The sequence below is a fragment of the Hypanus sabinus genome, chromosome 11 (genome assembly GCF_030144855.1).
Source record: "Hypanus sabinus isolate sHypSab1 chromosome 11, sHypSab1.hap1, whole genome shotgun sequence".
Lineage (NCBI taxonomy): Eukaryota > Metazoa > Chordata > Chondrichthyes > Myliobatiformes > Dasyatidae > Hypanus > Hypanus sabinus.
Genome location: NC_082716.1, coordinates 7,381,917 through 7,405,058, shown reverse-complemented (window position 1 = coordinate 7,405,058; position 23,142 = coordinate 7,381,917). Strand labels below are relative to the sequence as shown.

At 45.4% G+C, this 23,142-nt stretch overlaps 1 protein-coding gene across 6 annotated transcripts in view; it reads right to left on the bottom strand.

The window, feature by feature from the left end:
* Positions 1-23,142, bottom strand: part of ttll7 (tubulin tyrosine ligase-like family, member 7) — a 204,366-nt gene that overhangs the window by 88,725 nt on the left and 92,499 nt on the right. For all 6 annotated transcript variants that reach the window (XR_009514665.1, XM_059983750.1, XM_059983752.1 and 3 more), the window contains 7 exons: positions 19,518-19,682; positions 16,707-16,865; positions 14,378-14,472; positions 12,961-13,108; positions 10,558-10,631; positions 4,680-4,815; positions 753-839 (listed from right to left, as the gene is read on the bottom strand). Coding sequence is in view for 5 of the 6 variants with exons in the window: in XM_059983750.1 (XP_059839733.1) it covers positions 753-839; positions 4,680-4,815; positions 10,558-10,631; positions 12,961-13,108; positions 14,378-14,472; positions 16,707-16,865; positions 19,518-19,682 (864 nt within the window). In the remaining variant the exon portion in view is untranslated. The remainder of the gene's footprint in view (positions 1-752; positions 840-4,679; positions 4,816-10,557; positions 10,632-12,960; positions 13,109-14,377; positions 14,473-16,706; positions 16,866-19,517; positions 19,683-23,142) is intronic.

Here is a 23,142-nt window from a genome sequence, read left to right as displayed (position 1 = left end):
AGCGAGGTAGCTGCTCCTCTGCTTACGAAACCCTGAGCCCGAATTAAGTCATCTGCGAATATTTTAGCACTGGGTTCCCCACAAACATTCGGTGTGCTAAACAGGTTTAGAGGTGGCACCCATCTGTCCGCGCTCCAGGCCAGTAGCAACGGCACTTCTCACCGGCCGCATGAGGCGAACCAGTGATTCCTGGCGCGAGGGTGTCACTGCGTTTAGGCGACTGATGACCTCGCGTGGGTTCAAGTTCAACAGTGGGTGTGACAGGGAACGAGGAAAAGTGCAGCTGACTCATATCGTTTCATATCAACAAATCATATCATTTTCCCGCAGCCCGGTAGTACATGCTTAGCTTAGGTGGTTGGGGACCACTTTCATATGTTACCCTTTCAATCCTGGGATCATTCTCATGAATGTTGTGTGGACCTTCTCCAATACCTGCATATCCTTTCTTGGACAAGAGGCCCAAAAGTGTTCAATATACTCCAAATGTGGTCTGACCATCACATTATAAAGCCTCAGCATAACATCTTTGTTTTTATATTTAATCCTCTCAAGATGAATGCTAACATCATGTTGCCTTCCTCACCACTGACTCTTTTAGGTAATCGTGCACCAGTACTCCTAAGTCTCTTTGCGCCCCTGATTTCTGAATTTGCTCCCGATTTGCTTCCCGCTTCTCCAAACAATGAATCTTGTCTTGTGAGTTGGTCAGGGCTCTGAAAGTATGACTACATGCTTTGTGAACAACATACCTTGGGTCCCCGCTGTCGAGGAGATTTCCCCAGCAGCTTTTCATCGTCCTCCTCGCATTGCTCCAGCAGGTCCAAAATATCTTCTTCCTTGAGAAAAATTAATGGGAACCATTTGCATTAAAGAAACAATTAGCCCAACTTCATCAGTGGAGAAACTACTGCATAAGGTCAAAGCACAAGTTCAAGTTTATTTTCATCCCCCTGTACATATAAGTCCATAAGACCATAAGATATAGGAGCAGAATATGGTCATTTTCCCATCAAGTCTGCACCGCCATTTTATCATGGCTGACCCAATCAAGAATCTATCAACCTTTGCCTCAAATGTACATAAAGACTTGGCCTCCACAGCTGCCTGTGGCAAAGAATTCCACAGATTCACCATGTTCCAGCTCAAAAAAAAACCTCATCTCCATTTTCAAAGGACACCTGTCTATTCTGAGTCTGTGTCCTCTGGTCTTAGACTCTCCCATCATTGGAAACATCCTCTCCACATCCACTCTATGAAGGCCTTATACAAGCAAACAAAACAATATTCCCACAGATCACAGTGACCCACAAAACACATATCACACACTGCACATAAACTATTCCCATGAATGAACTAAACAAAATATGCGTAGTGCACAGCACATAAAAAACTTCATTGTCACAAGGTTATTCTTACACACAAAATGTTAGAGGGACTCAAAAGCATCTATAGTCTGATGAAGGGTGTTGACCCAAAACGTTGACTGTTCATTTCCCTCCATAGATGCTGCCTGACTTCAGTTCCTTCGCCACTTTGCACGTGTTGCTCAAGATTTCCGGCATTTGCAGAAATCTCTTGTGTGTCAGGCAGCATCTGTGGATCTTAAGAAACAGCAAATGTTATGATAACTCACTTTTTCCCTTTGCACTTGCTACCTGAACCACTGTGAATTTCCAATGTCTTCCACACGTAGATTTCCAACATTTGTATTTTATTGCCTTTGAAGAGACACTATTCTGTGCTTTCCCTTCTCTGTATTGAGATTCTGTTAATTGTATGTTTCTTTATGAAGTTGTCACTTTAATAGATGTCCCATGAGTGTGAACAATAATCAAAGTCAAGTTTATACACACAAGTACGCTGGACAACACTACAGCTCTCTCCCACCATTACCTCCTCACCTTAAATGCATGTCACTGAGTCATAAAGAGTTATAGCACAGAAACAGGCCCTTCAGCCCATCTTATCTGTGCTGAACTGTTACTCCGGCTAGTTCCATTGACCAGCACCTATGCCATAGCCCTCCATAACACTTCCATCAACATACCTATCCAAACATTTCTTAAATGTCGAAATAGGACCCACATCCATCACTTCTACTGGCAGCTTGTTCTGCACCTCACCACCCTCTCAGTGAAAGAATTCCCCCTCAGGTTCCCCTTAAGTATTTCATCTTTCAGTCTTAACCTATGAGCTCTTGTAGTCTCACCCAACCTCAGTGGAAAAAGTCTGCTTGAATTTACCCTCTCGATACCCCTCAGAATTTTGTATACCACCATCAAATCTCCCCTCAGTCTCCTACACTCCAGGGAATAAAGTCCGAAGCTACTCAAACTTTCCCTATAAAGGACTAGATTGTGCAGACATTGAGAGGATGTTTCCAATAGTGGGGGTCCAAGACCAGAAAGAGCAGATGTCCCTTTAGATCAAAGATGAGGAGGAATTGCTTCAGCCAATGGGTGGTGAATCTTTGGAATTGATTGCCACAGATGGCTGTGGAGGCCAAGTGACTGAGCATATTTAAAATGAAAGTTGTTAAGTTCTTGGTTAGCAAGTGTGTCAAAGTTTATGGGTTGAAGGCAGGAGAATGGGGTTGAGAGGGAGAATAAATCAACCATGATCAAATGGTGGAGCAGACTCAATGGGCAGGTGGCCCAATTCAGCTTCTATGTTTCATGGTGTTATAACCCAGGTCCTTGTGCTCACTCTCCTCAGTTTTGAGGCTTCCCTACGCACACATACACACACACACACACACACACACACACACACACACACACACGGATGATAGAAAAATGGAGGGCTCTATCAGAGGGAAGGTTAGTTTGATGTTAGAGTAGGATAAAAGGTCAGTGCAACATTGTGGGCCAAAGAGTTCTATGGTAGTGTTCCAGTAGTGTAGCAGTTAGCTATTGCAGCTCAGGGTGTTAAAGCTTGGAGTTCAGTCCCAGCATCCTCTGTAAGGAATCCTCCCCATGGAATGTGTGGGTTTCCCGGGAATCCTCCCATGGAATGTGTGGGTTTCCCGGGAATCCTCCCCATGGAATGTGTGGGTTTCCCGGGAATCCTCCCATGGAATGTGTGGGTTTCCCGGGAATCCTCCCATGGAATGTGTGGGTTTCCCGGGAATCCTCCCATGGAATGTGTGGGTTTCCCGGGAATCCTCCCATGGAATGTGTGGGTTTCCCGGGAATCCTCCCCATGGAATGTGTGGGTTTCCCGGGAATCCTCCCCATGGAATGTGTGGGTTTCCCGGGAATCCTCCCCATGGAATGTGTGGGTTTCCCGGGAATCCTCCCATGGAATATGTGGGTTTCCCGGGAGTCCTCCCCATGGAATATGTGGGTTTCCCGGGAGTCCTCCCCATGGAATGTGTGGGTTTTCCTGGGTCCTTCCCATGGTCAATGGCAGATACAATCTTAACGGCTCTCCACACGGCTTTAGACCATCTAGACAACACAAACACCTACATCAGGATGCTGTTCATTGACTATAGCTCAGCATTTAACACCATCATTCTCTCAATCCTGATTGAGAAGTTGCAGAACCTGGACCTTTGTACCTCCCTCTGCAATTGGATCCTCGACTTCTTAACTGGAAGAACACAGAACGTGTGGACAACCTGGCACTCAACATCAGTAAGACAAAAGAACTGATTGTGGACGTCAGGAAGAGTCAGACAAAGGAGCACATACCAATCCTCACAGAGGGATCAGAAGTGGAGAGAGTGAGCAGCTTCAAGATCCTGGGTGTCAAGATCTCTAAGGATCTAACCTGGTCCCAACATATTGATGTAGTTATAAAGAAGGCAAGAGAGCGGCTATACTTCATTAGGAGTTTGAAGAGATTTGGCATGTCAACAAATACACTCAAAAACTTCTATAGTTGTACCATGGAGAACATTCTGACAGGCTGCATCACTGTCTGTTATGGAGGGGCTACTGCACAGGGCCAAAAGAAGCTGCAGAAGGTTGAAAATCTACTCAGCTCCATCTTGGGCACTAGCCTACAAAGTACCCAGGACATCTTTAGGGAGCAGTGTCTCAGAAAGACAGTGTCCATTATTAAGGACCTTCAGCACACAGGCATGCTTTTTTCTCACTGTTACCTTCAGTTAGGAGATACAGAAGCCTGAGGGCACACACTCATTGATTCAGGAACAGCTTCTTCCCCTCTGCCATCTGATTCCTAAATGGACATTGAAACTTTGGACGCTACCTCACTTTTTTAAAAATATACAGTATTTCTGTTTTTGCACATTTTTAAATCTATTCAATATACATAACTGATTTACTTGTTTATTTATTATTATTTTTTCTCTCTGCTAGATTATGCATTGCATTGAACTGCTGCTGCTAAGTGAACAAATTTCACGTCACATGCCGGTGATACTGATTCTGATTCTGAAATGCATGGGTTTCCCCGGGTCCTTGAGTTTCATGCCCAGTTCAAAGACATGCCAGTTAATAGGTTAATTGGTCATTGTAAATTGTCCTGTGATTAGATTAGGGTTAAAGTGGGGTTGTCAGAGGTTGCTGCATTATGAACCAGAAGGGCTTAGCTGAGCTGTATCTCTAAATAAAATTTAAAAATTTCTCTCTCTCTCTCACACACGCACACAACCCAGCCAACAGATCATTGTATTCCCGCGTCTGAGGGTCCCTGGTGACCATTACCTTCATGTGGTTCAGTGGGTTGCTGAGCTCCTTCTGCAGAGACGTGGCTCTACTCGCCAGGAAGGTCTGGAAGGCAATGCAGAGCAGCCTCTCATATTTCTCCAGCAGCTGCTTGTCATCGGGCGGGTAGATCCTCCTGGGTTGCCAGAGAGATGGAGAGATGGAGAAGGGACGGACCATAATAAGGAAGGTGTAAGAAAACACAGCAACTCCTCCCACTTCCCCATCTCCCTAGCCTTCCACTCATACTTCCAGCCCTGACCAGCCATTTGGAAATACTGTGTGTTGCCGTTAGAATAGATCTACTGGCTTTGAAGATGGAGGTTCACCAAGCTGATTCTGGAGATGAGGCGAGTCAGTCTCCGAGAGACTGAGTCGCCTGGGACTATTGTGTTCAGATCTGGTCGCCTCATCATAGGAAGGATGTGGAAGCTTTCGAGAGAGTGCAGAAGGGATTTACCCGGATACTGCCTGGATTATGAGGGCTGGTTGAGTGAGCGAAATCAGGTGAGAGGTGATTTTGCAGAGATGTACAAGATGATAAAAGGCATAGATTGACTGGTAAAAATTGGTGAAACAAGGTGGCTTACATTTAAGGTATTTGGAGGAAAATATAGGAGGGGAGTTAGAGGTAGATTTTTTCTCACAGAGAGTGGTAGGTGCATGGAACACCCTGCCAGGGATGGTGGTAGAGGGAGATACATTCCCTAGGGGCATTTAAGAAACTCTTAGATAGACGTGTAGATGATAGAAAAATGGAGAGCTAATTGGAGAGGTAAAGCGACATCTTTTCAATCTGAGGCTGTGCCTTCAGGTGCTCTCCACATCCACTCTATCGAGGCTTTTCAATATTCGATAGGTTTCAATCAGATCTCCCCTCATTCTTTAAACTCCACCGAGCAGACTCAGAGCCTTCCAACTGTTTTCATGCATCAACTTTTCCATTTCTGGGCTCTGGTTGCAAGAGCAGATTGGAGAGGCTGTGATGCAGGAGGCTGAGGGGTGACCTTAGAAAGATTTAATAAATTATGAGGGGCTTAGACAGAATCAGAAATCAGTCTCAGAATCAGGTTTAATATCATTGGCATTTGTGATAAAATTTGTTAGGATTGGATAGGAAAAGGATCAATAGAGTGTATTTTCTCCAGAGGAGTCTAGTACTAGAGGACCCAGGTTTAAGGGAAGAAAGCCAGGGGAGGAAGGGGGGCAGAGGGAAGGGAGATGGGGGAGGAAGAGAGAGAAGGAAGGGGAGAGAGGGCCTGAATCTGTTCCTCGACTCCTCTCTCCCTCTCCACTTGGTACTCTTGGCAGCATGGAGTCGTACAGCAGAGACACAACTGGTCAATGTCAAAGTGCCCACCAAAACTAGTCCTATATGTCTGCATTTGCCCCTCTAACATTATGCTCCCCATTTTCCTTAACAGATGTGGAGATACAGCACAGCAACAGGCCTTTCTAGCCCAATAAACCCAGGCTGCGCAATAACACCCATGTGACAAATTAACCTACTAACTTGTATGCCTTTGGACTGTGGGAGGAAACCAGAGCACATGGAGGAAACCCTCATGCATGCAGGAAGGATGTACAAATTTGCCTATAGAGGATGCTGTTATTGAACTCTGAACTCCTGGGCTATAATGGCATCGCATTAACCACCACGCTACCCTGGCGCCACAGTCGTTGAGTAATTCCATTTATAACCATATAACCGTATAACAAGTACAGCACAGAAACAGGCCATCTCGGCCCTTCTAGTCCGTGCCGAATGCTTACTCTCACCTAGACCCACCAACCTGCACTCAACCCATAACCCTCCATTCCTTTCCTGTCCATATACCTATCCAATTTTACTCGAAATGACAATATCGAACATGCCTCTACCACTTCTACTGGAAGCTCATTCCACACAGCTACCACACTCTGAGTAAAGAAATTCCCCCTCGTGTTACCCCTAAACTTTTGCCCCCTAACTCTCAACTCATGTCCTCTTGTTTGAATCTCCCCTACTCTCAATGGAAAAAGCCTATCCACATCAACTCTATCTATCCCCCTCATAATTTTAAATACCTCTATCAAGTCCCCCCTCAACCTTCTACACTCCAAAGAATAAAGACCTAACTTGTTCAGCCTTTCCCTGTAACTTAGGTGCTGAAACCCAGGTAACATTCCAGTAAATCTCCTCTGTACTCTTTCTATTTTGTTGACATCTTTCCTATAATTCGGTGACCAGAACTGTACACAATACTCCAAATTTGGCCTCACCAATGCCTTGTACAATTTTAACATTACATCCCAACTCCTGTACTCAATGCTCTGATTTATAAAGGCCAGAATACCAAAAGCTTTCTTCACCACCCTATCCACATGAGATTCCACCTTCAGGGAATTATGCATCATTATTCCCAGATCACTCTGTTCTACTGCATTCCTCAATGCCCTACCATTTACCATGTATGTCCTATTTTGATTATTCCTAACAAAATGTAGCACCTCACACTTATCAGCATTAAACTCCATCTGCCATCTTTCAGCCCACTCTTCTAACTGGCCTAAATCGCTCTGCAAGCTTTGAAAACCTACTTCATTATCCACAATGCCACCTACCTTAGTATCATCTGCATACTTACTAATCCAATTTACCACCCCATCATCCAGATCATTAATGTGTATGACAAACAACATTGGACCCAGTACAGATCCCTAAGGCACACCACTAGTCACCGGTCTCCAACCTGACAAACAGTTATCCACCACTACTCTCTGGCATCTCCCATCTAGCCACTTTTGAGTCCATTTTACTACTTCAATATTAATACCTAATGATTGAACCTTGTCAAAGGCCTTACTGAAGTCCATATAGACAACATCCACTGCTTTACCCTCGTCAACTTTCCTCGTAACCTCTTCAAAAAACTCAGTAAGATTTGTCAAACATGACCTTCCACGCACAAATCCATGTTGACTGTTTCTAATCAGACCCTGTTTATCCAGATAATTATAAATAACATCTCTAAGAATACATTCCATTAATTTACCCACTGACATCAAACTTACAGGCCTATAATTGCTATGTTTTCTCTTAGAACCCTTTTTAAACAATGGAACAGCATGAACAATATGCCAATCCTCTGGCACCGTCCCCATTTCTAATGACATTTGAAATATTTCCGTCAGAGCCCCTGCTATTTCTACACTAACTTCCCTCAAGGTCCTAGGGAACATCCTGTCAGGACCCAAAGGTTTATTCACTTTTTATATTCCTTAAAAGCGCCAGTACATCCTCCTCTTTAATCATCATAGTTTCCATAACTTCCCTACTTATTTCCCTTACCTTACACAATTTAATATCCTTCTCCTTAGTGAATACCGAAGAAAATAAATTGTTCAAAATCTCCCCCATCTCTTTTGGCTCCACACATAGCTGCCCGCTCTGATTCTCTAAGGGACTGATTTTATCCCTTTTGTTATTATCCTTTTGTTATCCTTTTGCTATTAATGTAACTGTAGAAACCCTTTGTATTTATTTTCGCCTTACTTGCCAAAGCAACCTCATATCTTCTTTTAGCTTTTCTAATTTCTTTCTTAAGATTCTTTATATTCCTCGTGCACCTCATTTACTCCATGCTGCCTATATTTATTGTAGATCTCTCTCTTTTTCCGAGCCAAGTTTCCAATCCCTTGAAAACCATGGCTCTCTCAAACTTTTAACCCTTCCTTTCAAATTAACAGGAACATAAAGATTCTGTACCCTCAAAATTTCACCTTTAAATGACCTCCATTTCTCTATTACATCCTTCCCATAAAACAATTTGTCCCAATCCACTCCTTCTAAGTCCTTACGCATCTCCTCAAAATTAGCCTTTCTCCAATCAAAAATCTCAACCCTGGGTCCAGTCTTATCCTTCTCCATAATTATATTGAAACTAATAGCATTGTGGTCACTGGACCCAAAGTGCTCCCCAACACATACCTCCATCACCTGACCTATCTCATTCCCTAACAGGAGATCCAACACTGCCCCTTCTCTAGTTGGTACCTCTATGTATTGCTACAAAAAATTATCCTGCACACATTTACAAATTCCAAACCATCCAGCCCTTTTACAGAATGGGCTTCCCAGTCTATGTGTGGAAAATTAAAATCTCCCACAATCACAACCCTGTGCTTACTGCAAATATCTGCTATCTCCTTTTCTCCTCCAATTCTCGCTCCCCATTAGGTGGTCTATAATACACCCCTATAAGTGTTACTACACCTTTCCCATTCCTCAATTCCATCCAAATAGTCTCCCTAGACGAGCCCTCTAATCTATCCTGCCAAAGCACCACTGTAATATTTTCTCTGACAAGCAACGCAACACCTCCCCCTCTTGTCCCTCCGATTCTATCACACCTGAAGCAACAAAATCCAGGAATATTTAGTTGCCAATCACACCCCTCCTGTAACCATGGTTCACTAATAGCTACAACATCATATTTCCAGGTATCAATCCATGCTCTAAGCTCATCCACCTTTCTTACAATGCTCCTAGCATTAAAATAAATGCATTTAAGAAATTCTCCACCTCCTCCTCTCTGTTTATCTCTAACGGTACAAACAAATTTACTGTCTTCTTTTTCTTCCTACTCCCATACATCTGTTCCTACACTCTGGTTCCCCTCCTCCCTTGTATCTAGTATCATTGCATCCCCTCCAGCATTTTGTGTGTGTTACCTGAGATTCCCAGCATCTGCAGAATCTCTCATGTCTGCATGGAGGTCAAATGTTGGAACTACATTTGTGTTCAACGTTCATATCTACAAATGTTTGTAATCTGGCAGGGATCCATTAAAATTGGGATAAGATATCAGGGTCTACAGTACACACTAACTGCTGTGTTACTGATTGTGGAGCACTAATGTGCCTCAGTTTGGAGAATAAAGCTGGTGGCACTAATCTCCAGAGGGATCCTACCACCAAACACATCTTTACCTCCCCCCCCACCTCCCACTTTCTGCAAGGATCACTCCTTCCGTGATTCCCTTGTCCATTCGTCCCTCCCCACTAATCTCCCTCCTGGCAGTTACCCCTGCAAGTGGAAGATGTGCTTTTCCTGTCCATTCACCTCCTCCCTCAGCCCCACTCGTGGCTCCAAACAGTCCCTCCAGGTGAGGCAAGGCTTCACCTGTGAACCTGCTGGGGTCACCTACTGAGTCCGGTGCTCCCTCCCGATGCAGCCTCCTCAACATTGGTGACAGCCATTGTAAAGTGGCCGACTGTTTTGTTGAGGATCTCAGCTCCACCCAATGCACAGCAGAACTTCCTGGTGGCCAACCATTTCAATTCCAACCCCTGCTCCTGTTTGAAATGTTGGCCATGGTCTCCTCTTCTGCCATGATGAGGTGACTCTCAGGTTGGAGGAGCACAGCAACACATCATATTCTGTGTAGATAGCTCCAACGTGACGGTACAAACATTGATATCTCCTTCCCATAATTCCCACCCCTTTCATCTTACTTCTTCTCCTCACCTGCCTATTACCACCCTTTAGTGTTCTTCCTCCTTCCATTTCTCCCATGGTTCACGTTCCCTTCCTGTCAGATTCCTTCTCCTCCAGCCCTTTGCCTTTTGCACTTATCGCCTCTCAGCTTCGTACTTCATCCCCCTCTCCCAGCCACCTGGCTTCACCTGTCACCTTCTAGCTTGTATTCCTTCCACTCCCCCACCTTCTTATTCTGGCTTCTTCCCTCTTCCTTTCCAGTCCTGATGAAGGGTCTCAGCCAGAAATATCGACTGTATATTCCTTCTCATAGATGTTACCTGACCAGCTGAGTCCCTCCAGCATTATGTGTGAGGTGCTCTGGATTTCCAGCAAAAGCAGAATCCCTTGTATTTATACCTGTAATTCCCCAGGTTCTGATTTTCATGCTCCTCCCGTAAGATCTGCTTGCGGACTTGAGAAAGTCTTTCCTTCTGCAAGTGGAGAGAAAACAGCTGATTCAGATTCGTATCCACTCACCACATGTACATTGAAGCGTACAGCGAAATGAGTCATTTGTGTTAACAGCCAACGTGACCTAAGGTTGTGCCGGGGGCAGCCCGCAAGTGTCGCCACACATTCCTGCAGCAATACAGCTTTACCCACAACGCTCAACAGAACAACTTCATCATCAACAACAGCAAAAGAAAAGCGAAACCTCTTCTAATCCACCTACACCCCTACACGAACAGAACAGGCTTCCAACCCCAGAACAGGTCACCTCCAGTCCTTGGCCCCAGACTCTCGGTAACTGCTTTATACCGAGTCGCAGTAAAGAGCTTTTGTCTATGTGCTTGTCACAAAGGATGAGAGGATCTTCAGGGTTTCCCTCCCCACTGCTTGTGGCATTTTCTGGGAGCACTGAAGACAATGGGCCCAAAGCATTGTTGAGGATCCCCACCACCCACCCCACAAGCTCTCTGACCCACTACCATCGGGAAGGAGGTGCAGGAGCATCAGGACTAGGACTGTCAGACTGGGTAACAGCTTCTTCCCCCAGGCGGTGGGTCTAACGGATACCCTGCCAATGAGGTCACACCACTGGGGCAGCGAGCTGTTTACTGCTTACCTGTGCTGTGCACGACATGCATTTCGAATTATATTTCGTTAACATTGATGGTAATATTTTGCTTTATGTGCTGCATGATTTGTGATCTGGAGGAATGTAGTCTGCTTTGATTGTACATATAACCATATAACAATCACAGCACGGAAATAGGCCATCTCGGCCCTCCTAGTCAGTGCCAAACTCTTAATCTCACCTAGTCCCACCTACCCGCACTCAGCCCATAACCCTCCACTCCCTTCCTGTCCATAGACCTATCCAATTTTACCTTAAATAACACAACTGAACTGGCCTCTACTACTTCTACAGGAAGCTCATTCCACACAGGCTATCACTCTCTGAGTAAAGAAATACCCCCTCGTGTTTCCCTTAAACTTTTGCCCCCTAACTCTCAAATCATGTCCTCTCGTTTGAATCTCCCCTACTCTCAATGGAAACAGCCTATTCACATCAACTCTATCTATCCCTCTCAAAATTTTAAATACCTCGATCAAATCCCCCCTCAACCTTCTACACTCCAATGAATAGAGACCTAACTTGTTCAACCTTTCTCTGTAACTTAAGTGCTGAAACCCAGGTAACATCCTAGTAAATTGTCTCTGCACTCTCTCTAATTTATTGATATCTTTCCGATAATTCAGTCTGTCAGTACAGTCTGATCATAATAAACCTAAACTTAAACTTGATGTCACTGGGGACAGGAGGGCTCACTTTACCTGAAGAGGCTGATAGCTTTTCTCTTGGAACATAGAAGGCGAAGGGGTGACATTACGGAGGTTCATTACATCATGGAGGGTGTAGGTAAGTTGGAGATTCAGATTAATTTTTGCTTTAAATATACCCACAGACTGGCCTCCACCGCAGTCTGTGGCACAGATTCACTACTCTCTGACCAAAAAAAATTGCTCCTTACCTCTGTTCTAAAGGGACACCCCTCAATTATGAGGCTGTGCCCTCTAGTTCTCGATACCCCCACCATGGAAACATCCTCTCCACATCCACCCTATCTAGTCGATTCAACATTCAGTAGGTTTCAATGAGATCCCCCCCACATTCTTCTAAATTCCAGTGAATACAGGCCCAAAGCTGCCAAACTATTTGTTCCCAGAATGATCCTCATGAACCTCCTCTGGACTCTCTCCAATGACAACACATCCTTTCTGAGATATGGGGCGCAAAACTGTTGACAATACTCCCAAGTGCAGCCTGACTAGTGTCTTTTCAAGGCTCAGCATTATCTCCTTGCTTTTATGTTCTATACCCCTTGAAATAAATGCCAATGTTGCATTTGCTTTCTTTACTACAGACTGAACCTGTAAGCTAACCTTCTGGGAGTTTTACACAGGGACTCCTACGTCCCTCTACACCTCTGATGTTTGAATTTTCTCCCCATTTAGATAATAGTCACACTATTGTTCCTTTTACCAAAGTGCATTATCAAACATTTCCCAACATTGTATTCTATCTGCCATTTTTTTGCCCATTCTTCCAATTTGTCTAAGTCCTTCTGCAATCGCATTGCTTCCTCAGCACTACCTACCCCTCCACCTATCTTTGTATCATCTGCAAACTTTGCCACAAAGCCATCAATTCCATTATCTAAATCACTGACAATCAATGTGAAAAGTAGCGGTCCCAATACTGAGGAGCATCACTAGTCACTGGCAGCCAACCAGAAAAGGGTGGAGGTTTCTCACCAGCTCTTCTCTCCTCCTCTGGAGTGAGTGTCTCTGCTTCTCCCACTCGGATGAGGAAGGTGACAGGCGCTTTCCTGCCCCCTGGCCATAGAGCCGTCTCTGGGCCTCTGCCTTCTGCTGAACGAGGTTCTTCCTGCGGTCACTGGTGCTGGATCAGAGAAACACAAGGCCCACTGACCCAGGGAACAGCGAGGCAGACGGAGAGCATGGCGAGGCAGTCGGGAGGGGTCGGCGAGGCAGATGGAAGTGGTCAGCAAGGAGGTTGGCGAGGTGAATGGAAGGGGTCAGCAAGGCCAATAGAAGGGGTCGGTGAGACCAATGGAAGGGGTCAGCGATGCAGGGGAAGGGGTCAGTGATGCAGGGGAAGGGGTCAGCGATGCAGGGGAAGGGGTCAGCGATGCAGGGGAAGGGGTCAGTGATGCAGGGGAAGGGGTTAGCGATGCAGGGGAAGGGGTCAGCGATGCAGGGGAAGGGGTCAGCGATGCAGGGGAAGGGGTCAGTGATGTAGGGGAAGGGGTCAGCGATGCAGGGGAAGGGGTCAGCGATGCAGGGGAAGGGGTCAGCGATGCAGGGGAAGGGGTCAGCGATGCAGGGGAAGGGGTCAGTGATGCAGGGGAAGGGGTTAGCGATGCAGAGGAAGGGGTCAGTGATGTAGGGGAAGGGGTCAGCGATGCAGGGGAAGGGGTCAGTGATGTAGGGGAAGGGGTCAGCGATGCAGAGGAAGGGGTCAGTGATGTAGGGGAAGGGGTCAGCGATGTAGGGGAAGGGGTCAGCGAAGCAGAGGAAGGGGTCAGTGATGTAGGGGAAGGGGTCAGCGATGCAGAGGAAGGGGTCAGTGATGTAGGGGAAGGGGTCAGCGATGCAGGGGAAGAGATCGATGATGCAGGGGAAGGGGCAGCAAGGCTGACGGAGGGAGAGGCAACTCAAACCCAACCCATTCCTCAAGGTAGGCCAAACATGTCAGGGATGGGATTACTGAATTATTCTGGTGCCCAAGGAGGCTATTCAGTCTGTCAACCATTGGTAGACACCAGGACAATTCACACCATAGCCCTGCCAATGTTCTAAGTTCCTAAAGCACTGTTCATGGCTCACTCAACCCCCACATACAATGGCGTCACCCCACAGACTAACCCATACCTTGTACACTGACTCACTCTCTCCCACACGCCCCCTCCCTCCCTCTCACACACCCTCCCTCCCTCACACACTCCCTCACATACAAGCTCCTCTCTCCACAGATGCTGTCTGACCTGCAGAGTTCCTCCAGCAGCTTGAATTTGGTCTCCCTCTTTGCCTCTCCCTCAATCATTCGTGTCCTCTGAAAACCCTTGCCTCAAGGACGGGTGTGGAGACCTCTGTGGGTTCGCAATGCTGCTTGAACAACAAGCGGACTTTGCATCTCATTGTGACTTACCGCACATTCAACAGCTTCAAGGCGTGGACCAGAACCCCCTTCTTCACATCATAGTCTATCTTCTGGTCTGTTCCAAAGCTCGGAGCTCGGTTAATCTTGGGGTTGGGATGGGAGAGAAGTGGAAAAAAACATTCTTGAAGAACAGCTGTTTTGCTAAATTCAAGATTGAAGATTGTTTAACGGCATTTCCAGTACACAAGTGTAAAGGAAACTGAAATAATTGTTACTTCGAGTCTGATGCAGCACAAAAAACACAAAAGATAAACAGAATAATAATAAGAACACAATAAATATAAATACATAAGATAGCTGATATGCATAGACTAATTATATGTCAATGAAGTGACACTAGGCACAGGAGTGTCTGTACATAAGTGACTCTGACAGAAAATGATGAAGCAGTGGTGGTTGGGGGTGTGGAGAGGTGGGTTAGTGGGTGGAGGTGTTGATCAGCCTTGTTGCTTTGGGAAAGTAACTGTTTTATGGTCTGGTTGTCCTGGTGTTGATGCCACATAGCCTCCTTGTTGATGGGAGTGGGACAAACAGACCATGAGCAGGGTAGGTGGAATCCTTCATGATGTCACTGGCCCTTTTCCGACAACTCTCTGTATATGATGGGTAGGCTGGTGCCAATGATGCATTGGGCAGTTTTGACACCCCATTGTTGAGCATTCCTGACCACCACAATGCAGCTTTTAAAAAGTTCAAGAAATGAGTTTAAGAAAGCTCATTCGCATGGTGGAACTGGTCAATCAGCCCATGACTCTGTCAGACTCCCATTGGATCAGGAGAGGTGGCCAGCAGCTATATTTCATTAGGAGATTGAGGAGATTTTAGCAAGTTTCTATAGATATAACGTGGAGACTGTTTGCATCACTGTCTGATATGGGGGCACCAATGCCCAGGATTGGAAAAAGCTGCAGAGAGTTGTAAGCTCAGCCAGTTCTACCATGGGCACCAGCGTCCCCAGCATCGAGGACATCTTCAAAGTACAATGCCTCAAAAAGGCAGCACCTATCATTAAGGACCAGCATCACCCAGGACATGTCTTTACAAGATAGCACAGCTCCAATACCCTATTCAGGAATGCTGATGACACCACTGTTGTGAGCCAAGTCAAATGTGGTGATGAATCAGTATACAGGAGAGAGAGTGAAAATCTGTCTGAGTGGTGTCTCAATATCCGAAAGACCAATGATCTAAATATAGACTTCGAGAGAGGGAAACCAGAAGTCCATGAGCCAGTCCTCATTGGAGGATCAGAGTTGGAGAGGGTCAGCAACTTTAAATTCCTGGGTGATATTATTTCAGAGGACCTGTCCTGGATCCTGCAAGTAAACGCAGTTGCAAAGACAGCAAGGCACCTGCCTCTACTTCCTTAGGAGACTGCAGAGATTTTTCATGACATTTAAAACTTTGACAAACTCTATATATGTATAGAGAGTGTACTGACTGGCTGCATCACAGCCTGGTATGGAAACACCAATGTCTTTGAACAGAGAATTCAATAATAAGTGATGGACATGGCCTGGTACATCACAGGTAAAGTCCTCACAACCATTGAGCACGTCCACATGAAATGCTGCTGTAGGAAAGCAACATCCATCATCAGAGATCTCCAGCACCCAGGCCATGTTCTCTTCTCACTGCTGCCATCTGGAAGTAGGTACAGGAGCCTCAGGACCCACACAACCAAGTTCAAGAACAGTTATTACCCCTCACCATCAGGCTCTTGAACAAAAGGGGATAACTTCATTCAACTTCACTTGCCCCATCATTGAAATGTTCCCACAACCAGTGATCTCACTTTAAGGACTCCTTCTCTCATCATTTCATGTTCTTGATATTTGGTGCTATTTATTTATATTTGTATTTGCACAGTTTGTTGTCTTCTGCACTCTGATTGATCTTTCATTGATCCTGCTACAGCTACTAATCTATGGACTTGCTGAGTATGCCCATAACAAAATGAATCTTATGGTTGTATATGGCGTCATATATGTACTTCGATAATAAAATTTATTTTGAACTTATGTAGAGACACTCCTGTGCCTATCATCACTTTATGTACATACAGTACAATCAGTCTACGTATATGGGCTTACCCTACGGTTACACTTAATAGTTACTTATACGTTATGTTTAAAGGATTGCTTTTATGTTTGTATTTATTGGGTTTTTAATGCTTATTATGTTTTTATCCTGCATCAGATCTGAAGTAACAAACATTTTGTTCTCCTTTACTCTTGCACTGAAGAATGACATTAAACAATCCTGAATCTTGAATAAATAAATCTGAATCTGATTTTAATTTGATCCCGACACTCACCTCCAGGAGCCACGGTTTCAGCTTCCGGTCCAAGATGATATCGAAGCCGAGCACCTCGAAGCAAACACTGCTACTGCCAGGGTGTTGTCCAGGCCGACACATCCGATAGGCATGCAGAACGTGGGGCTCTGCTACTATCAGGGTCTTCACCACCAGCTCCTAAGGTGAGGCAAAGGCTTCTGTCAGAGGAACTACCTGCCACAGACCTGGGATCTTTAACGTAGTTCCACAAGAAGCTGCAGAGGGAACGTACTGAAACCTATCAAATATTGAAAGGCCTAGATAGAGTAGATATGAAGAGAATGTTTCCTAAAGTGGGTGAGTCTAAAACCAGAGGACACAGCCTCAGAGTACAGGGATGTCCCTTTTAAACAGAGATGAGGAAATTCTTTAGTCAGAGGTGGTGAAGCTGTGGAATTCATTGCCACAGATGGCTGTGGAGGCCAAATCATTGAGTATATTTAAAGCAGAGATTGATAGGTTATTGATTAGTCAGGGTATCAAAGGTTACAAGGAGAAGGCAAGAGAATGGGGTTGAGAGGGATAATAAATCAGCCATGATGGAATGATGGAGCAGACTCGATGGGATGAATGGCCTAATCCTGCTCCTATGTCTACGCAGCCAGCTCCATCACCGGCACAACGCTCCCCAATATCATGGACACTCTATAAGGCAGCATCCATCATTAAGGACCCTCACCATCCAGGTTGTACATTCTTCTCATTAAAGCCATCAGGGAGGAGATACAGGAGCCTGATGACACACACTGAATGTTCTAGGAACAGCTTCTTTCCCTCCGCCATCACATTTCAGAATGAATAATGAATCTTTGTAAACAACCTCAGTGAAATTAAAATATGAAGGGCCTCAGTCCACAACATTCACTGTTTATTCCTTTCTATAGATGTTGCCTGACCTGCTGAGTTCCTCCATCAAACTCTGAGTTCCAGCATCTGCAGAGTATCAAGTGCTAGAACAGTACAACACAGGACTAACCCTTCTTGCACAAAGCTGTGCCAACTAGTTAAACTAGGAATTAAACGGCAAACTAGACTGCTAACTTCTGTCTCCACAATGACAATATCCCTCCATTCTCTGAACATTCATGCCCCTTTCTAAGGGCCTCTTAGTCACTTCTAATGTACCCGCCTCCACCACTGTCCCAGGACGCACATTGCACCCACCACTCTGTGTAAATTCTTGCCCCACATATCTCCTTTGAACTTACTCCCTTCTCACCTTAACTGCATGTCCCCTACCCTGGGGAAAAACATACTGGCTGTCTATTCTTGGGTCAGCATGTCGGACCCACTGACCACTGGGATCAGTGTGAAGGGAATACTGACCACTGGGGCCAGAGTGTAAGGACCTCTGACCACTGGGGCCAGCATGTAGTGACCACTGGGGTCAGGGTGTAGGTACACTAACCACTGGGGTCGCATGTAAGTAACACTGACCACTGAGGTCACATGTAGAGAACATTGACCACTGGGGTCACATGTAAGTAACACTGACCACTGAGGTCACATGTAGAGAACACTGACCACTGGGGTCGCATGTAGAGAACATTGACCACTGGGGTTAATGGTGCCTACAAGGTGGGTCAAGCTCAGACCAGCATCGATCTTACCTCATGACAGTGCCAGCTCGAGGGATCAGCCCCTATTCCCATTCCTACTATTATTTTTAATGATTAGTTTTATCTGTCATGTGTATATCAGGACATAGACTGAGACATGCCATCTGCATCAATAATCATTGGCTCAGTACCTGTAAGCCTGCTGGCTCATCCTCAGTTTTATAATACTGGTTCCTATCTCTGCCATATTAGCTTAAACCTCTCCCAACAGCTCCAGTAAACCTGCCCACAAGGATATCTGTCCCTCTTGGATTCAAGTGCAACCCATCCCTTTTGTACAGGTCCCACCTGCCCCAGAAGAGGTCCCAATTATCCAGAAATCCAAATCCTTGCCCCCTGCTCCAGTTCTTCAGCCATGCACTCATCTACCATCTCAATCTATTCCTTTCCTCACTGTCGTCTGACACAGGCAGCAATCCTGAGATTACTGCTCTTGAGGTCCTGCTTCTCTGCTTCCTTCCTAACTGCCTGTATTCTCTTTTTTAAGGACCTCCTCTTTTTTTCTACCCATGACTTCTGGCTGTTCACCCTCTCTTTTCAGGATATTGTGGGCACGATCAGAAACATCATGGACTCCAATACCTGGGAGGGAAACTACCATTTGTGTTTCTTTATTGCATCCATAGAATCACCCATCTGTCCCCCTAACTGCAGAGTCCCCTCTAACTACTGCCATCCTCTTCAGTTCCCTATCCTTCTGAGCCACAAGTCCAGACAGTGCCAGAGGCACAGTTACTGTTACATCCCCCAGGAAGGGCATTCCCACTCCCCCCCCCCCCCCGCCCAACAGTGCTCAAAACAGGGGCCAGCCCCTGACCCCAGTCCTACTATTATTTCAATGATTAGTTTTATCTGTCACGTGTACATCAAAACATACAGTGAGGTGCATCATCTGTGTTAACAACCAACACGGTTCGAGGGTGTGCTGGGGGCAGCCTGCAAGAGCCGGCATGCTTCCGCCATCAACATCGCAGGCCCACAACCCACTAACCCTAACTGTACATCTTTGGAATGTAGGAGGAACCCAGAGCATCCGAGGAAATGGGATCTCGTGGAGAAGGTACAAACTCATCAGGGACAGCGAAGGAATTGAATTTGGATCGCTGGTGCTGTAAAGCATTAAATGCTACATGCCATTGCTGAAGGAAGCTCAGCAATTGACGATACTCACAGAGACGTCATTCCAGAACTTCGCCACGTCGTAGTCATTGTCTCGGAGGAATTCGGTGAACCACCTGATGGACCTCTTGCTGCCTTGGTCGGCCTGCTCCGCCCGGCCAAAGTTCTCATTGTGCTTGTTGACGGAATAGTTGGTCAAGTGCATGAACAACTGGCTCTGTGAAGAGTGGACGGAAAGGAAGGCTGGTTAGAACACGTCAAGAACTGTCGCTCTGTCTACTATAGAAGGCAGGATCTCCCAGTAGACACCCATTTCAATTCAACTTCCCATTCCCATTCCAACAGGTCAGTCCATGGCCTCTTCTATTGCCATGATGAGGTCAAACTCAGGTTGGTGGAGTGTCACCTCATATTCCATCTGTGTAGCCTCCAAGCTAACATGAACATCAATTTCTCCAACTTCCAATATTTTTCCTCCCTCCCATTTCTCTCTTTTTCCATTCCCTATTCTGGCTTCCCTCTTACCCCTTCTCTTCTCCTCATCTGCCCATTACCTCCCTCTGGATTCCCCTCTCCTTCCCTTTCTCCCATCCTACCAGATCCTCCTCTTCTATAAGGTTCCTTCTTCTTTAGCCCTTTACCTTTTCCACTTATCCAGGTACACTTTCCGACTCGCTCTATCTAGGCCTTCCAATATTTGATAAGTTACAATGATATCCCTCCCCCCCATTCTTCTCAACTCCAGTCAGTACAGGCCCTGAGCCATCAAACACTCCTCCATTAACCCCTTCATTCCCAGGATCATTCTCATCACCCTCAACTGGATCTTCTTCAATGCCAGCATGTTCTTTCTTAGAACTGCTCACAATACTCAAATGTGGTCTGACTGATGCCATATAAAGCCTCAGCACTGTGGGTTCATCTGGGGCCACAATTCATTCTGGCCACACACATACATAATGTGAACACAGACACTCTATTTTCTTTCTCCCTCTCCACCCCAACACACTCCCACACCAAGTTCAAGGTCAAGTTAATTGTCATTCAACATTGTCATGTATACTGCCCAGGTACACAACACATAGAGCAATATTACCATAAATAAGTTAACAAATAATAAAATATATTCCAGAAGATTGACAATTAGCCTAAGATGCATTTACATCACAGTGTAAAAAGTAAACAGAATAATGCTGCTGGTTCTTCATACTGGATGAGACCCGGGAGGTAGCAGACAGTTCAGTGTTCTCATAGCCTGTGGGAGGAAGCTGCTTCCTATCCCAACTACCCTTGTCCTAATGCTATGATACCTTCTGCCTGATGGTAGGAGGTCAAAGAGATAGTAGGAAGGGTCACTGACCCTGTGTATGCAGCACTCCTGATAAATATCTCAGATGGGTAGAAAGGAGACCTCGATAATCTTCCCAGTAGTCCTCGCAATTCTTTGCAGGGTCTTGCAATCAGATGCTTTGCAATACCACTGTTGACACCACAATGTACTGCAATGCAACTACTGTATTTGAATGCGCAGCCTTGTTTAATGCCACTGATAGCCTTAAGGCGGAAAGAAAGGTGTATGAGGACATTGACAGGACTTGAAGGACGAGGTTTGAGGGAAAGGTTGGTCAAGCCAGGACTTTAATCCTTGGAGCACAAGAGTCTGAATAGTAACGTAGAAACATAGAAACATAGAAAATAGGTGCAGGAGTAGGCCATTCGACCCTTCGAGCCTGCACTGCCATTCAGTATGACCATGGCTGATCATCCAACTCAGAACCCTGTACCTGCTTTCTCTCCATACCCCCTGATCCCTTTAGCCACAAGGGCCATATCTAACTTCCTCTTAAATATAGCCAATGAACCGGCTTCATCTGGTTCCTGTGGCAGAGAATTCCACAGATTCACCACTCTCTGTGTGAAGAAATTTTTCCTCATCTCGGTCCTAAAAGGCTTCTGGACTTCCCCAACATCAGAAACAATTTTCCTGCATCTAGCCTGTCCAATCCCTTTAGAATTTTATATGTTTCAATAAGATCCCCCCTCAATCTTCTAAATTCTAGTGAGTATAAGCCTAGTTGATCCAGTCTTTCTTCATATGAAAGTCCTGCCATCCCAGGAATCAATCTGGTGAACCTTCTCAGTACTCCCTGTATGGCAAGAATGTCTTTCCTCAGATTAGGGGACCAAAACTGCACACAATATTCTAGGTGCGGTCTCACCAAGGCCTTGTACAACTGCAGTAGAACCTCCCTGCTCCTGTACTCAAATCCTTTTGCTATGAATGCCAACATATCATTTGCCTTTTTCACCACCTGCTGTACCTGCATGCCTACCTTCAATGACTGGTATACAATGACACCCAGGTCTCGTTGCATCTCCCCTTTTCCTAATCGGCTACTGTTCAGATAATAATGGGTTTTCCTGTTCTTGCAACCAAAGTGGATAACCTCACATTTATCCACATTAAATTGCATCTGCCATGAATTTGCCCACTCACCTAACCTATCCAAGTCACCCTGCATCCTCTTAGCATCCTCCTCACAGCTAACACCACCGCCCAGCTTCGTGTCATCCGCAAACTTGGAGATGCTGCATTTAATTCCCTCGTCAAAATCATTAATATATATTGTAAACAACTGGGGTCCCAGCACTGAGCCTTGTGGTACCCCACTAGTCACTGCCTGCCATTCTGAAAAGGTCCCATTTACTCCCACTCTTTGCTTCCTGTCTCCCAACCAATTCTCTATCCACATCAATACCATACCCCCAATACCGTGTGCTTTAAGTTTGAACACTAATCTCCTGTGTGGGACCTTGTCAAAAGCCTTTTGAAAATCTAAATATGCCACATCCACTGGCTCTCCCCTATCCACTCTACTAGTTACATCTTCAAAAAATTTTATAAGATTCGTCAGACATGATTTTCCTTTCACAAATCCATGCTGACTTCGTCCGATGATTTCACCTCTTTCCAAATGTGCTGTTATCACATCTTTGATAACCGACTCTAGCATTTTCCCCACCACCAATGTCAGACTAACTGGTCTATAATTCCCCGGTTTCTCTCTCCCTCCTTTTTTAAAAAGTGAGGTTACATTAGCCACCCTCCAATCCTCAGCAACTAATCCAGAAACAAAGGAGTTTTGAAAAATTATCACTAATGCATCCACTATTTCTTGGGCTACTTCCTTAAGCACTCTGGGATGCAGACCATCTGGCCCTGGGGATTTATCTGCCTTTAATCCCTTCTATTTACCTAACACCACTTCCCTACCAACATGTATTTCCCTTAGTTCCTCCATCTCACTAGACCATCGGTCCCTTACTATTTCCGGAAGATTATTTATGTCCTCCTTAGTGAAGACAGAACCAAAGTAGTTATTCAATTGGTCTGCCATGTCTTTGTTCCTTATGATCAATTCACCTGTTTCTGACTGTAAAGGACCTACATTTGTCTTGACCAATCTTCTTCTTTTCACATGTCTATAAAAGCTTTTACAGTCAGTTTTTATGTTCCCTGCCAGCTTTCTCTCATAATCTTTTTTCCCTTTCCTAATTAAGTCCTTTAGTAGTAGTAGTGTTACAGAGGTCTGTAAAATCAGGAGAAGCATAGACAGGGTGAATGCATGCAGTGTTCTTCACAGGTCTGCGGAATCAAGGACGAGGGAGCATAGGAT